The sequence below is a fragment of the Athalia rosae genome, chromosome 7 (assembly GCF_917208135.1).
Source record: "Athalia rosae chromosome 7, iyAthRosa1.1, whole genome shotgun sequence".
NCBI lineage: Eukaryota > Metazoa > Arthropoda > Insecta > Hymenoptera > Athaliidae > Athalia > Athalia rosae.
Window position 1 is genome coordinate 7,776,527 of NC_064032.1, and position 16,738 is coordinate 7,793,264.

The window sequence follows — 16,738 nt, forward strand, 5'->3', positions numbered from 1 at the left end:
AGTTTAAACCAAACATTAAGCCTATAAGAAATTAAACATAGCGATAATGCTCATAACAATATTCCCCAGAGAACATTTTACCACAACCATTTTATTTATACAATTTTAATCTAGTACTGACTATATATTTATATGTAATTACTATATACAACTTACCTACGACTTGTTGTGTTGTCTGTATCTGTGAAGATGTGTGATGGATGAATGTTTCGCGCCTTTTTTTTTATGTTATTTATATAAAACAAAGAATCGAAAAAGTTCACAGTGAGAAGTAAAAGTACCTGAATAATAGTTTACACCATAAATCTTGTTATTATCATTATACTAAATATTATTGTCACCATCACTCAACCAGTAAAACTTGTGATAAAATATAAACTACTACATTGGCGCCCACCGTGCAGGCCTTGAGCCCAAGGTCAAAGTTTTAGGTACAAATGTGTGTGTAAAAGTAATTGTTTGTTTTGTATTTGCCTATGGGTAAGATTATTCATAGTCCGGTTGTAACTAGGTCCAAATCTCAAAACAAAACATTGTCGTCAAGGACTGGAACAACCTATCGTCTTAAAATGGCGCACGGAACGAGCCAGACGGTGGATGAGCAAATGAAGCAGCTCAGGAGAGAGAGAGAAAATATGGAGAAGCAAAAAGCGGATCTTGAATTACGCATGACACAATTTGCAACTTGTCAGGAATTAGCTGATCAAGTTAAGATGTTGCAACGTGAAAAAGATCAACGAGATCGAGCTTCGTCAAGTAACAATATAGAGGTATCAAATGACTCAAATAATACTACCAATCGTTTGTTAGGTGGCCTGATAAATCATTTTCAACATCTCCAGTTAGACATTAAAGCACCAAAATTTTCTGACGAAGATAAAAGTAATCCCATTGAATTTTTACGAGATTTGGAGAGATATTTCAACGTTCATAACGTTAACGACGCAAAACAGGATTGGGTTCTCGGGAGTATATTAGAAGGTCGAGCCAAAATATGGTACGAAGCAAATAAAGAAGTATGCAACACTTATGAAAATTTCAGGAAGCATTTTAAACGGGAGTTTTATTCCGTTCAATACCAAGTTAAAGCTAAGAATCGATGGTCGTCTCGTCGTTATAAATCACAAGATGGGGAATTGCGCAGTTACTTTCGTCGACAATCTAAAGAAGCGAAATATTTTGAGCCCGCGTTGTCTACGTATGAAATAAATTATGCTGTAGTACAACAACTACCAGCAAGGATTCGAGATTTATTAGCAACCATAGATTTTAACAATAGTGAATTAATAATGCAATCGTTATCTAATCTAGACATATCCCAAGAAGGCAGAGAATTTGATAGAGACAAAACTCAAAATTTTAATAGACCAAATCAGAACCCAGGTAGAAAGTTATCTTGGCAGAATAAGTTTCAGCCTAGCCGCTAGCCTCATTTAATATTGGCTTGCGAGGTTCGTACTGCGACATTGGCTATAGGTTGCTGCTAGGTACAATTGCAGTTCAGGATTTCGAGATATGTTGCTTGGTTATTACCTTTGCATTGTACCTAGCCGCGACCTAAGTATACGTGATAGCTTTACTTTTGCGAAAAGTGGGGTTAGGCTTACAGTGACATATATGTATATGTTTAAAATGTTCAGTACACACGTGGTTCATCGATAAAAGTAGTATACGTACGCATCTCACGTATTTATCTTTTTCAATTTTATTTTATATGATTCGATTTATAAAGGTATATGGATGATACTAAGCAATAACGTCTTAGCCAACATTTTGAAAAAAATCGAATTATTATATGATGAACGTATCCAGTGAATGTTAAAATGATAAAATAACGTTAAAGACTCAAATTTGTATTTTTGTTGGTTAGGACGGTATTGGTTAATACCGTCATACACGTATAGATCTTCTATATGAACCATACAATTATATCGCAATTATAAATTTTCCATTGTTATATACGGTGTGTATCTATGCTATGCTAATTTGCGCGAAGCGAATGCGCAAGCGATGGGTATGTTACGCACGTTTTCTGTGTTTGTTTACTTCATATTCATATTTATATTGTGGATATTCTTCGTTGAACGTGATTAACGACCAAATTTAAACTGGTAAGTAAAAATAATATTCACTCTGTTATAATTACTAGTGGAGAAAAGTTTGATAGTTCATTATTCTTGACTTGTAATTCGTAACAATAATTTAGAGGTTAAGTTCAATGATTTCCGACCGGTCTGATTCATTTTTCCATGTGGTTCTTTCTTAAATGTTTTTGTAATTATTGTAATATTTTCATTTTTACAAAGTAACTGTAATTGATACAACTTCTGCGTTATGTCTTTTCTTTAGATATTTCGCTTTTGAAAGTGTCTATAAACTTTAAACAATTTTACTTTGACCTGCAGAAACTTTAACATCCCGGATAAATGCAGTCGAATCGAAAGTCTATGCCGCACTAGGAACAGTCTTTACCAATTCAAAAGATTGGGAAGGTTACAGAATAAATCGGACCAGAAAAGAGAAGATTGACGAAAAAAGTGATATAAGCGAATAAGACATTTTCTTCACAGTTTAAAAGTTTATTGCAGTTATATAATACCCATAATTTATTACTTGTTACTCCACCATAATATTCTTCAGTATATTTTGATAATAAACGTTAATAACATAAATGATAACTGTATAGTGGATTGTTAATACTGCAATTTATTTCACGTTTACCTCTAAAAATCCCGAAGCCTGCTACAACCTGAATTGATCATATTGGTACTAGCTAAATTACGAAGGTTGGCCCAAGATAAGTAATTCAACCTGCTGCTAGCTAAAATGAGCGTTACAAACCGAGCTTGCAGCAGTATAGTTAAGCTATGCCGCACCAAGATAAGAACTAGCATAACTAGATCGCGGTTAGCTTCTGCCAAGATTAAATTTCTACCTGGGAACAGGAATCAAATACAGGGGGTGATATCAAATAATTATAGTCGACAATCTCGTTTTCAATCACGCCCTAATAATAATTATAATAACAGTAATAATTATGGTTCATCCTATATGAATCCCACTGGACACCGTACGTATTATGATACAGTGCCGCAACAGTTTATATTGCCAAACACAAGATATCCACCTCCGGTGCTAGTAAGACCAACAAATTACGATAATCAAGTAGCTAGTAATCCTAACTTATGCCAATTTAATAATCCTGCAACTAATTTAAACTAAATTCGGGTGCGATAAACAGAGATCCGTTATCGTACCGATGGTCAAACGAATTTATCGAGGATCTATCGGCGGATATAGAACCTAGTTGTCAAAATAAAGACGCTGCAAAAGAAAAGGGTCTGAAATGTCCACATCTATTGGTTAAAATAGCAGATATTACCACCTATGCGCTACTCGATACAGGGAGTCAAATAACTTGTATTTCTGAAAGTTTTTATAATCGAATTATGGCTAGTTGTCGGTTTGCAGTACTACCAGTAACGAACATCAAGGTATATCCAGCAATTGGAAAAAAGGCGGTGAGCGTGAAGCAACAAATATTGATAGACTTGTATATAGATCAGCGGAGAATGACCTATGCCTTTTTAATTGTACCTAAATTGTCTGTAGATGTCATATTGGGGGATGACTGGTTGTCAGTTAATCAAGTAGTATTAAATTATTCTACAGAATCCATAGAAATTCACGGAACGGTAATGGCTAACGAATTTGTGTCGTACAGCCGAGAGTCTGTGAATAGATTGGAGTCTTCTATTAATGATAACATAACATACATTCAAATTATTGATCGTCAAACGATAAAAAATTACTTAAATAAGTCCACCAACGTAGAAGAATCACATTATTCAAGGGTAGAATATCAAGATAATAATCTTTGCCACATTAACTCATTCATTGAAAAAAACTGTACCAAAGGAGTTGGAATAACCGATTTTAATGAGAGCAATATAGAAAATGTTGAAATGAATTATAGTAAAGTTGATAACATAGATAAGAATTGTAGAAACTCAGAGGAGATAAATATTGATAATGAATTATACAATGCAACAGAAGATATGCCTATTGAAGAGGATATCGCTAATATTAATGCTGAATCATTAAATTGTGATAATTTTTTCAATCAAACAGATAGAAATGATAGAAATAATGTGAATTACTCGAATATGGTAAATAGTGATAATTTAGAAATAACTGAGATCGTCAGTGATCCTGGACGAGCTTTTGACAATAAATTTATGGAAAATTTAGATGAACAATCTTTACGTAATGATCGATGTATTCAACAAGTAACATCTGACGAAAACCACTACCATTATTCACAAAACAGCAAAAATTATAACGAAATAGAAGACTACAGTTTCTTCCAAGAATTTCGGATGATCGCGTCAAAACTTATGATACAGGACGTTCGATTTACCGAACCCCTCTTTGAATTAATTATTAAACATAAAAACTTATTCTCTGACAAGCCAGGTTGTGCCACACTATATGAACATCGCATTCAAATTAATAGCAATAGAGCATTTACTCGCAGATCGTATCCAATACCACTATCGCTGAGAAAATCTGTTGACCAAGAAATCAACGAAATGCTCCATGCGGGAATAATTGAGCCGTCGATTAGTCCATTTTGCAATCCCTTAAGGATAGTTTCGAAAAAAAATGGGCGAGTTCGAGTTTGCCTTGATGCCCGTTATCTGAATGATATTATTGAGTCTGACAACGAATCACCACCTATTATAAACGAAATCTTACAGAAATACCATGGAACGCAATATTTTAGTACCGTAGATTTAACCAATGGATATTGGCAAATACCGCTACATAGCGAATCCCGACGATATACGGCATTTCTTTATAATTCAAAATTATACCAATTTTGCAGAGTACCCTTTGGCCTCAAAACCGCGGGTAATGGTTTCATTCGGGCACTCAATCTAGCCTTCAACAATGAATTTTCGGATTTCCTGACGCCATATATCGACGATTTGTTAATTACTTCACATAACTCTAAGGATCATTTGCAACATCTCGATTTAATTTTCACCCGCCTGGAAAAATATAAATTCACATTAAGACTGAGTAAATCGCTATTTATCCAGGAAACCATCCCATTTTTAGGATTCATTATATCTCGGACCGGAGTTTGTCCTGATCCTAAGAAACTTAAGATAATCACTGAATTTCAAGACCCTAGCAATAAGCGACAGTTACAACAATTCCTAGGTATCTGTAATTACTACCGTCAATTTTGCATGCAATATTCTAATTATATCGACCCATTTAGGGAACTCTTAAAGAAAAACACTGCGTGGTTGTGGGAGGAAAAACACATAAAAGCCTTCCAAGATTTAAAGGACAAGTTTCTTAGAACCATAACATTGAATCATATCATTCCAAACGCACCGTATAAAATACAAACCGATGCCAGTGATAGGGGGATTTCCGGACTTTTATTTCAAACCTGTATAGATGGAAATAATTATTTGATAGGATTGGTTAGCCGTTGTTTAACTCAGGCAGAAATAAATTATACAACGACCGAAAAAGAGCTACTCGCCATTGTATATACAATAACCAAATTTAGATGTCACTTAATTGGTAACGAATTCCAAATAATTACTGACCACAAGGGTCTTTGTTTTTTGAATAGCACGCCGTATCAGAATGCCAGGCTTATACGGTGGAGTTTATTGCTCCAACAATATGATTTCAAAGTTACTTATTGTGTTGGACGAGATAATTTAGTGGCTGACTTCTTTAGTCGCAATCCCGATTCAAAATTTTACGAGCAAAATGACGAAAACATAATAATATCTGAGCTAAAGGCAATTCGTAATTTATCGAACCATAAGCACAAATCTAAAATATCAACGAAATCCATTAATCATGTAACAGTCAATTTAGCATTACCTCCCGAATTTAAAGAGTTGGGAACATGGCAAAAGGACGACCCCACAATTAAACTTAAGTTAGACGAACTTGAAAAAGGAATAATTGACAATAGATATCAAATTAATCATGACGTGTTATTTACCAGTAATGGTATTGATGATCATTGGAAGGTCGTAGTTCCCGAAAACTTGATTCAGAAACTCATCGATGCAGTGCATAGTAAATTAGGACATCCAGGAGTATATAAAACCATACAACATATGAAAACCTATTATTATTGGAGAAAAATGAATGACTACATTAAAAAGTTCGTTTTAAATTGCGATTTATGCCAGCGAGTAAAACACCTCACATATAGCATGGAAGGCGAATATAAATTGGTAGAAGCAGATAAACCAAATGATTTAATAACGATTGATTTTTACGGACCCTTGCCACGATCCCTGGGCGGTGTGTCATATATATTCGTAGTATTAGATGCGTTCTCCAAATATGTAACGCTGTATCCAATTAAACGTGCCACTACTCAAATATCATTGAAGAAAATTATCGATAATTATATACCTAGACACGGAAAGCCTAACAGGATTCTATCAGACAACGGGACTCAATTTACATCGAGCGCTTGGAAAATAACATTGGAAAAACTTGGTATTAAAGTATGTTTCTCGTCCATTCGTCACCCGCAATCTAACCCAACCGAAAGAATAATGCGGGAACTCGGAAAATTTTTTAGAATTTATTGTAGTGATAAGCATACGAAGTGGGCAAAACATATAACTCAGATAGAAGAGATCCTTAACATCACCACTCATTCCACCACAGGCTATACGCCGTATGAATTGCAATTCGGTGTTAGTCCTATCGATCAGATAATGAAAATAATAAAATTTCCACAATCAACCGAGACACCCATCGAAACTAAAATATGCATAGCAAAAGACCGAATAAAAAGAAAATTTCATAAGCGTTGCGTACAACAGAAGGCAATTTCTAAAATAAAACTTTCAATCGGAGACCTGGTCTTGATAAGAGTGCCTATGCAGTCAAGCGCGCTAGACAAAGTTACTAAAAAGTTTTTCCATCTTTATCAAGGCCCATACATAATAACTAAGATCATCGGGGTAAATACATATAGGTTATCCGAAGTCAACGATCCAACTAATATAAAAGGTGCATATAATAGGGTAAATTTAAAAAAATATTATCAGGTTGCTGTTGAACAAACGTTTTCAGAGTAGTTTTAAGTTAATACGACGAACCTGCTGCTTCATTGCTCTACCACCGCCTCGCCGCTACATTTATTATATACAGACATAAGTTTTAAGTAATAAGTATAAGTATGACGATATCACCTGTGAACGATAAACTAATAATGCGCTATATTGTAATGTATGCGAGAATGAATGTTTATCTTTAATAATTGTCTGACAACCCTAATGAAAGATAAAAGGGGGATAATGTAACGATATTAGATTTGAAATTACCGCTGTAGGTATAGCGACGCCTGAGTCAGCTAATGATCAGTCAAAATAACGACTCACCTTTGAAAATATCCGAAGGAACGAAAGGATGACACTCTGGGGAAGACAGTTAACAGGAAAGGACGTGACTGGTATTTTTCCTGTCTTTATTAAAATTTTGATAAAACGTGTTTCTAAACTAAATCCAGTGCGATCCGCTAACTATAATAAAAATAAGACTTATTAATATACAAAGCAGTTATCTAAAAACATTAAATTTCACGAATACAACAATATTTTCAACGACAAAAGAATATATAAAAACTTAGAGAGTAAACTCATCAAATCACACAACAGCATATCGCCATTTGAACCATCGACGTCTCAGGATGAAATTCTAATTCCTTGGAGGACCTGAAATTGAAACTACCAGCAATAATTGACCAAAGGAGATTCGGGGAAACAAATTACCTAAGTACGAAGGACGCATTTTGGCCATCCATGTCCTGCTCCGCTTATCACCCTGGAAAAGAAACGAAATGATAAAGCTAAGTTTAAACCAAACATTAAGCCTATAAGAAATTAAACATAGCGATAATGCTCATAACAATATTCCCCAGAGAACATTTTACCACAACCATTTTATTTATACAATTTTAATCTAGTACTGACTATATATTTATATGTAATTACTATATACAACTTACCTACGACTTGTTGTGTTGTCTGTATCTGTGAAGATGTGTGATGGATGAATGTTTCGCGCCTTTTTTTTTATGTTATTTATATAAAACAAAGAATCGAAAAAGTTCACAGTGAGAAGTAAAAGTACCTGAATAATAGTTTACACCATAAATCTTGTTATTATCATTATACTAAATATTATTGTCACCATCACTCAACCAGTAAAACTTGTGATAAAATATAAACTACTACAAATTCTTTCGGCACCATCTATTTTTCTTCTAAATCTATGGCTTTATTCGCGTAAATGCTGAAAAAAAATATAATCCAACATCATTTTTGACGAAGTTATGATTTTTTGAAGAAACCGCTGCTCAATTTTTCGATTATTAATAATAAATCGAAATTTGCACTAATTCAAAAATCCTTTGGCACGAAAATCTAACTCCTCATGGACAATCGACATACTAAATTAAAAAAATATCTGAGAGGTGACTGATCCGGTTCATGTGGAATGGCCCATATATAACACACTGGTGTACTTTAACGGATCAGCGCAAGCGCAGCAGCGGTATATTCGAATGATTGCGAAGGCGGCTTACGCCATGCATCGTATTAGTAGTATGCACGTTGACTGAAGATTAGTATCAGTCAACAGTATGCATGAAGGATATAAAAGGAAGGATGACAATGAAATTATGTTTTTTATGAAAAATGATGTATTAATCAACAATGCGCGTTAAAAACCATAACATTGAACACACAAAAATCGTATATGACGTATATGACAAAAATGAAAATAGACCATCACCAAATGACTTGATTTGTAAATTATTGGTGGTGAAATAATATTAACTTAGTAAATTTACTGCGGAGAAAAGCACCTTTCTCTGACATCTTTTTGGCCTCGTGGAATAATCTAATATTAATATACCGTTCTATAATATATTTACAAAGCTGGCTTCGATGATTATCCAGCACATCCTGAGATAAAATGTGTTCCGACATAATTTCGTTCGAGAACGGAATACCAATAGCGTTCATGATCTTATTTAATAAAAACTGTCGCGTATTATTTTGTGTAAAATGAATTGAGTATTGCCGGATAATTTTTTCGCTTATCTGGCAAATCATTGACACATCAACTGATGGCTTCAAATAAGGTCCTCGATTTTTGATCGCAGATAACAATGGCATTTCGTCGCCTATTAGTTAGCCTTTGCATATATTGCAATTAATTGTATCATATAATTTATATGATATACAGGGTGAATCCTTCAACTCTGTCAACCCGTCAGGGGTATGTTGGGGCTGCTCAGACAAGCATTTTGAGGTAACACACTTATGGTCGGAAACTCCTTCTAACGGCTGTGGAGGGCTTTGAAGATTTTTTTAAAATTTATTTATTCATTTATTTTTTTTTTCTGGTACCCAGGGGTTGCTCCTACTTTCGCTCGGATTCGAACGTAATGGTTTGTTCTGCGCTAAAAAACGTACTTCTTAGTGTCTCATCGGTACAATGACAAGTCGAGTAATTATGAACCGCCTTACTTGGGTCGAGCTAACAGATGTGCATTATGCGTACCGCGCCAATGATTCGAATTCACTCGCTGCGCAACGCTGGTATCGTGAACGGTTCCCAAACCGACCTTTTCCCCACAGGCAAGTTTTCTCTGCAGTTAATCGTCACGCGAGGGAAACTGGGTACCATAAAGAAAAAATTAAAAACAAAAAAAAATTTTTTTTAAAATTTAAAAAACAAAACTCCAAAGCCCTCCACAGCCGTTAGGAGGAGTTTCCGACCATAAGTAAGTTACCTCAAAATGCTTGTCTGAGCAGCCCCAACATACCCCTGACGGGTTGACAGAGTTGAAGGATTCACCCTGTATACCCGGCGATATACCGTGCAATGTTTTCCACGAATGGCGTCAGATCCCAACACGTTCTGACATAATCATGATCAAAACTTGTTGTGTTGACCAATAGCTCTGGATTCCCAATGGGACACTTAATTTGTTTAGGTCTCGAAGAAACGTGCAAAATGTCTATACCATCAAAGAGACAATTACCGTTGTCAAATTCTTTTATTTCATGCCTTATGAGTAAACGTTTATAGGCACTCTTGATTTGCAAAGCATTTGGGTTGTTGTTAAATCCTCTTCGACTTCGTATCGCACTGAAGAAAGTTTCCAAGTAATCTTGGGATAATTTGTACGTTAATAAGTACGTTAGTCCTAAGGTTTGCAATTGTCGAAATAACGGAAACATATTCCTTAGACATATAATTATCCCTATAAAACCAGTTTTACGATTAGTTTTTAGAATAGGAATGCCTTTCTCATCGCACAACGTATTTATGTAATTTTCAAAGTTAGTAGCATATGCTTGCATTTCTTCAAAGTTTTCCTCGGTTAAAGGCTTATTATACTGAAGTCTAGAAAACTTATTTTTACAGTTCAACATGTCACCTGCATCATTAAAATTCCGGCAAAACTGCGCAGTTTCCGAACAATCCCTAAACTGAACATTTACTTCATCATCAGGTAGATTCTTCAAAAAAAGGAATGAATTGTAAACACTCAGACTTAGAGTTTGTACGGCCAGTTTGACGTTCATTCTGTTATTTTCGTACTGTACATGCTTTTTAGTCAGCTTATTTGCTGCTCTTAAACCATGTTTCTGTTGAAAGTCGTGTAGCTTGACTATGTGATCCCATTCAATGTTTTCACCATTTGCAGTTTTGATTATTTTTTTGTCCCCTAATGTATTCCTGATCAATTTTATCATGTGACAGAAATCAAAGAATACGAAGCATTTCTCGGACGTCGCTGGATTCGTAAAAAATGGTTTGAATTGAGATCCATACTGAAAGTTTGCTCCCAAAGCATTGCACATAGCTATGTTTGTTGCTGCACCATCAAAAGTGATGGAGTAAACTTTACAGTTACAGTCATGTAATTTCTGAAGTGCAAGCGTCAATAAATTTGCCCGTTCCGTGCCATTTAATGAACTAATCAGGAAATACCCAATTGGAACTTTCCAACTTTCATTGAGAGATACTGCCATGAAGGTAAGGGCATTTTTAGCAGGAATTATACAGTCGTTGTCATTATTACCATCATCCGACGTACCATAATCTACACCGCCATAAAACTTCTTTTTATCATATATTATCTGTTCTCTTATAGCCATTTCGTCTAGCACAAGGTTTACAACAACGGGTCTAGATCCTTTGGTACGCAGATTGATAGCTTCTAATGCCTCTTTTGTAAAACCTGGAGATCCGTCGATAGCCTGATACCATTGCCTGATAGTCGAAGAGCTTGGCAGCAGATTGTTCCAGGTTTTCCTCACATAGTTATAGGCTTTTGGCGAATAAAAATGTAGAGTGAGTGCAAAACTGCGAATTCCTGGTGCATAACGTCCTTTTCCCTTCAGGTTTCTCTCCACAATTTCTTTTATTTTCTCTGGCATCATACTCTACGTGAGGCAAAACATAAGCAAAAAAAGCAAATCATTAATACCCAAGGGAAAAATTGTAACAAATATTCAACAGAGATGCAGGAAAAGTGATAATGATGAAGAAAAAGTTTCCAGTCCTGATGGAGCGGTTCACTCTACTTTATGATACCGTAGAATTTCTAGTAAAAACTAATTTGTCCCCGAAGTTTGAAAAAAGAAATCTTGAAAATTACTTACATCCACGAAGTTGATTTGAAAGTTAAAAAACTCATAACATATTAGTGTCATTCGATCTTGGGCGACGCGTATTCGTAATTTTCCAAATAACCAGTAACATTAACTATACATATAGCTTGCTCCGTACAATTGCGACGAAAATTTAGACTGTCCTAATCTAAGATATACTGCACCATTAAGGTATCACCAGCTTCCTCAGACATTAGTCCTTTATTCCGTAGGTGTGACATCATCTCTTGTAAAGATGTGATACGCTTGACGAGTCTCCGATTCTTATCCTGCAACAACTTTATTTGTCTGGCCTTTTTCTCGTCGTTCTTTTTTACAAAATTTATTACTTTTCGGGCTCTATTGGGAGTGGCGACGTCAGATGGTGAAATTTCAGAGACATACCGTGGCTCTGCAAATTTACGTTTTTTCGGAGTCTTCATCGGTTTTACATCAATACCTGGAGAGAGAAAATATATAATCCCTGGAGAGTGAATCGTGTATCATAAAAATCTAGATTGACATTTGTAACTTCTTACTTGCAGTTTGGTCATGATCAACTTCTAGCGTTGGCTGATCAGGGAGCACATTATGGACAGCGTTTTCTGACGTCGACATTACTTCCACGTTTTCTTGAAATTTGTCATTTTCAGAATTATTGACTTCTGCTTCTGGCATTAATGATGGATCAATTTCTTTAGTAGCAGCAGAACTTGTCGGTTGTTGTACATCAACTAACATTGGTGATGATGATTCATTATTAGTTGGATTCGGTACATCAATCGTAGGCACTGATCCAGGAATCAGACGGTGTAGTCCTTTGGACGACTTGTGACTCAACACACTCTCGATATCGTTATCACGAAAGTGACGTGAGCAAATATAAATACGTGATACGTCATCTACATTACTCAAGCCACATGCTTTGATCCATCTTGTCAAAATTTGTGGGTTTTTTGGAAATCTTGAAGTATTTACAAACAATGAATAAATGAAGTTCATATTATCGCTTACTTATTATGCGTAGTTATGTTAACTGTGTGACGCTTACCTATGCAAAGATATATTCTTGCTTCCACACAAATAGCAAGACCTCGGCATATTTGAACCGTTTGAATTGAACCAAATATTTGATTTGGACACTTGAGCCGCTAAGGTTAGGTCTCACTAGATATATGTTATCATAACAGAAGAAATTACCAACGCATGCGCATAAACACCCGAGTACACGAATTGTGTGAGTGAAAGGCTGCTATACGTTTGCACCGTGATGTTTTCGCGACTACCGTAGCGGTGCTGGCAATATAGGAGTAGTATGTACATATATGATGTATACTGCCTCGCGCTCGCTCCTACAGCTACCCTACATGCTTGTCTGGCAAGGGGTTAGAAGTATCAAAAATGTCTGGCAAATGAGGAAACATCATTTACTTATTACTCAAGTATTATATATAAAAATCAGCTTTTATACTATAACTTAAGTAAAATTATAATTTCATGAACATTAAGGGTGTGTCTGGCAAAGGGTTGCTAGGATGTTAGGTGTCTGGCAATGGATAATGTGATTTTTAATAATATTCTGAAGATAATACCAAAAAATCGCACTTTATTATCTGACGAAATTAGATCGGTATTTTACACACCTTTAGTACCGTTTACCTGCCAAAGCCAGGGCGACCCAAATTTCATAATAGTCCATTGTTCTTACCTGTATTGGGAGCATTCGCTGACCCTCTGTCAACCTATATAAAATAACGAAGGTCTCGGGTTCACGGGCTCTTACTCTATAAGCAACGGACCGCGTGTTGGGAGAAGTTTCGGTGCTACCCCCTCCACACCGACTGGGCTGCCTCGCGCGACTCGTCGAGCGCAGCGATTTTCATTAATTTATTTCAGAATAATTGACGCTGATGGAGTTATTCGAAAATTTATGGTCATTCTGCAAAGTTTTTAACACAACGAGACATTTTTTTTCTCTTAAGGTAGTTGTTGCGTGAAACGCTTTTTCAAAGGATTTTTATGAAACTTCTCTAGATATTTATTCAATTAAATATCAATAAAACGAGCCTATCCCGACCAAAATTGACCGTCCCAATTTTGAGAAAAACGATTTCAAAGTTTTGTACTTTTAACACTGGCTCTTATGGAAAGTCGACATATTCATACGATTTTTTTCCAATAAAATTAGAACGTGTCAAAGGAATTAGATGGAAATTTTATATGTTATAAAATCCAAAGTAATAAACCATATTAAAAAAAATTAGAATTATTGACCGTGCCGTTACTGAAATATACTTGATAAAAATCTGAAAATTTTCATAAATTAACGCGATGAGTTAAAGTTTTGTAGTGACTTGGCAACAACGCTTTTATATTGTCACAACATAAGCGCGCGAACATCCAAACAAACAAGTGGTATAAAAGTGTAATTACAAAAGGAAATTATTACATTATTTTATTATTGTTAGATAAAATTTCATTCATAACAATTTAATTGAAATTTATAATAATTTTAGTTTCACAATAAAATTTAATAATAAAACTTTAATTTTTAACTTTAACTGAAAATAAAAAGTATGAAAGTTGAGTTTTCATTTTTTACGAATTATCGCAAATTAGGTAGATAAATAATAGAATTTTATATATTTAATCATGGAACAATATTTTAAATATCAATTAATACTTATTTTAGTATTGCATTCTTGATAGTTTTCAAGAAAATCATTAATTTTTTTCAGGATTTTTTTATCTCTGGTAACCCTTGGTTCATTCAAATCATTAAGCTCAGAGAGTAATTGCACTAATCTTTGGTTTTCTTTGTCCTTACTTGCTGCTAACATCATATTAAAATCTATTCCTGCGTTTGCAATTTTTTTCAGCATATTATCGGACACGATTCCTTTCAAAATTTTCAAAGATGGCATTAACGTTTCAGCTTTTTGACTTTAAGCTTCATTTGCTAAGCATTCTACGTATGATTTTCGAGAATTAATCAATTTCTCCGACCCAATAAATTTTGAAGACAGCTGTTGCAGTACTTGTACATCATACAAGGCTTCATGGAAATCTCCATTCTGCTGTAATAAATCTTCAGCAAGCTTGCTTAGCTTAAAAAGTCCAGGACCTCGTCTTTCAGGATATATCCTTTTCAATATTGTAGGATAAATATAGAATTAATCCCTATCGTAAGTGTAATGTAAGTGCAATGTAAGTGTAATGTAAGTGTAATGTAAGTGTATGTCGAGGATCGCTAATCCTCAGCGTATGACCCGATGGTCAGTTGACTGCCGAACGACGTCCATACCTGTCCATGTTAAAATAAAATAAATCTTGGGAACCTTATAGACAAATTATTTATTTAACAAACACCACAAATATGGGGGCTCAATCCGCGATCCGAGTGCAATAAGCCAAACATGTGTGCAGTGTATGGGTAGTTAATGATTAAGACGTGAAAGTGTACGTTAACGACGAAAAATTTGAAAACGACGTGAAGACGAAGCGACGACGAGTGACGATTGTAAGACGTAAAGATGAGTTATACGACGAAAAAGGCGAATGAGTTGAAGGTGCCTGAACTTAAAGAGATTTTGAGGTCCATGGGACATAACGACGTAGGCACAAAAAGTGAGTTAATTGCAAGATTGATGGAAATTGATCCGGACTGTAACTGGATGCAAGTAACACCCAACGACGAAAACCAATATGGCGACGCTGAGCGTGCTTCTGGCCCTACATTAAACATGGCCAACAGGGAAGTAGGTTTGGCGACGATGGAAGGATCTAGTGTGTCCAGTGACGAGGCGTCTCTACGACGCGAAATGGAATTATACCGCAGAGAAAAAGAATTGGCCGAAAGGGAATTGGAACTGACGCGGCGCGAACTAGAGCTGTTGAGACAAAATGTGAATGACAGTGACGGCATTTCAGGACGACGAACACAGACGACTCAAAATTTGCAATCTAAAGTTAATGTGAACGCGATTGCAGAATTATTGAATCATTTCGATGGAAACGCTAACGTTTACGAAAATTGGGGACGGCAGGTCAAACTGCTACAAACAACATACCGACTAAACGACGATATAACGAAGGTGCTGATTGGCTCACGTTTGAAAGGACGTGCTCTGGACTGGTTCCATTCAAAGCCTGAGCACATCGAGCTACCTGTCAACGATCTTCTTGTTCGAATCGAATCAATGTTTTCGTGTCGAACGGACAAAGTTGCTGTCAGGAAGGAGTTTGAAGAGCGAGTATGGAAAAAAGGTGAAACGTTCAGCGAATATTTTCATGAAAAGACTATTCTAGCTAATCGTGTTCCCATTGCTGAGGACGAAATGGTCGAATATGTGATTGAAGGAATCCCAGATCTAGCACTACAGGATCAGGCGCGAATGCAAAGATTTCAGGGAGCAGCTTCATTATTAGAGGCTTTCAAAAGGATTACTGTCCGACATAAAGTACAGCAGCCGATACCAGCAACCAGCATACGACGCGATGACAGGAGCTGGAAACCTCCTCGGAACGGAGAGAAGGAGACGATGCGCAGCGAAATCCGTAGCTACAACTGTGGTCAAAGTGGTCACCTGAGCGTAGCTTGTCCATCAAAAAATAAGGGTGCTAAGTGTTTTAGGTGTAGTGAGTTCGGTCACATATCAATCAAATGTCCCAAAAGTCATGGAGCATCGAAAGAAGTGAATACCCTTAAAGATACTCGTATACATACACGACCGCCAAGGGGTAAGTGTTTAAAAGACGTTAGAATTTGCGGACGGGACGTTGCCGCTTTGATTGATACCGGAAGTGACTTATGTTTGATGAGTGCTGAAGGATACGTTAAGATTGGTGCACCTGCCTTGCAAGGCGTAGAAATTCAATTTCGCGGACTTGGTTCCGATAACAACAAAACGTTAGGCAAATTTTGCGAGGATATTGCTATTGACGGGTACTCCTATCCGATAGAAATTCATGTAGTGTCCGACAAGCTTTTGTCACACGATTTGTTA

The 16,738-nt window shown here is 35.9% G+C and overlaps 1 protein-coding gene across 2 annotated transcripts; it reads left to right on the plus strand.

Moving 5' to 3' along the window:
• Positions 1-308: 308 nt before the first annotated feature.
• On the plus strand, positions 309-1,650 carry LOC125501687. Of its 2 annotated transcripts, none has more exons than XM_048658081.1 (2): positions 309-439; positions 512-1,650. In XM_048658081.1, coding segments are annotated over exons 1-2 (918 nt in total). In that variant the 5' UTR covers positions 309-437; the 3' UTR covers positions 1,428-1,650. The 2 variants fall into 2 exon arrangements, with proteins under 2 accessions (XP_048514038.1, XP_048514039.1); XM_048658082.1 differs by lacking the exon at positions 309-439 and having other exon boundaries at positions 477-770; positions 843-1,650.
• Positions 1,651-16,738: the final 15,088 nt, after the last annotated feature.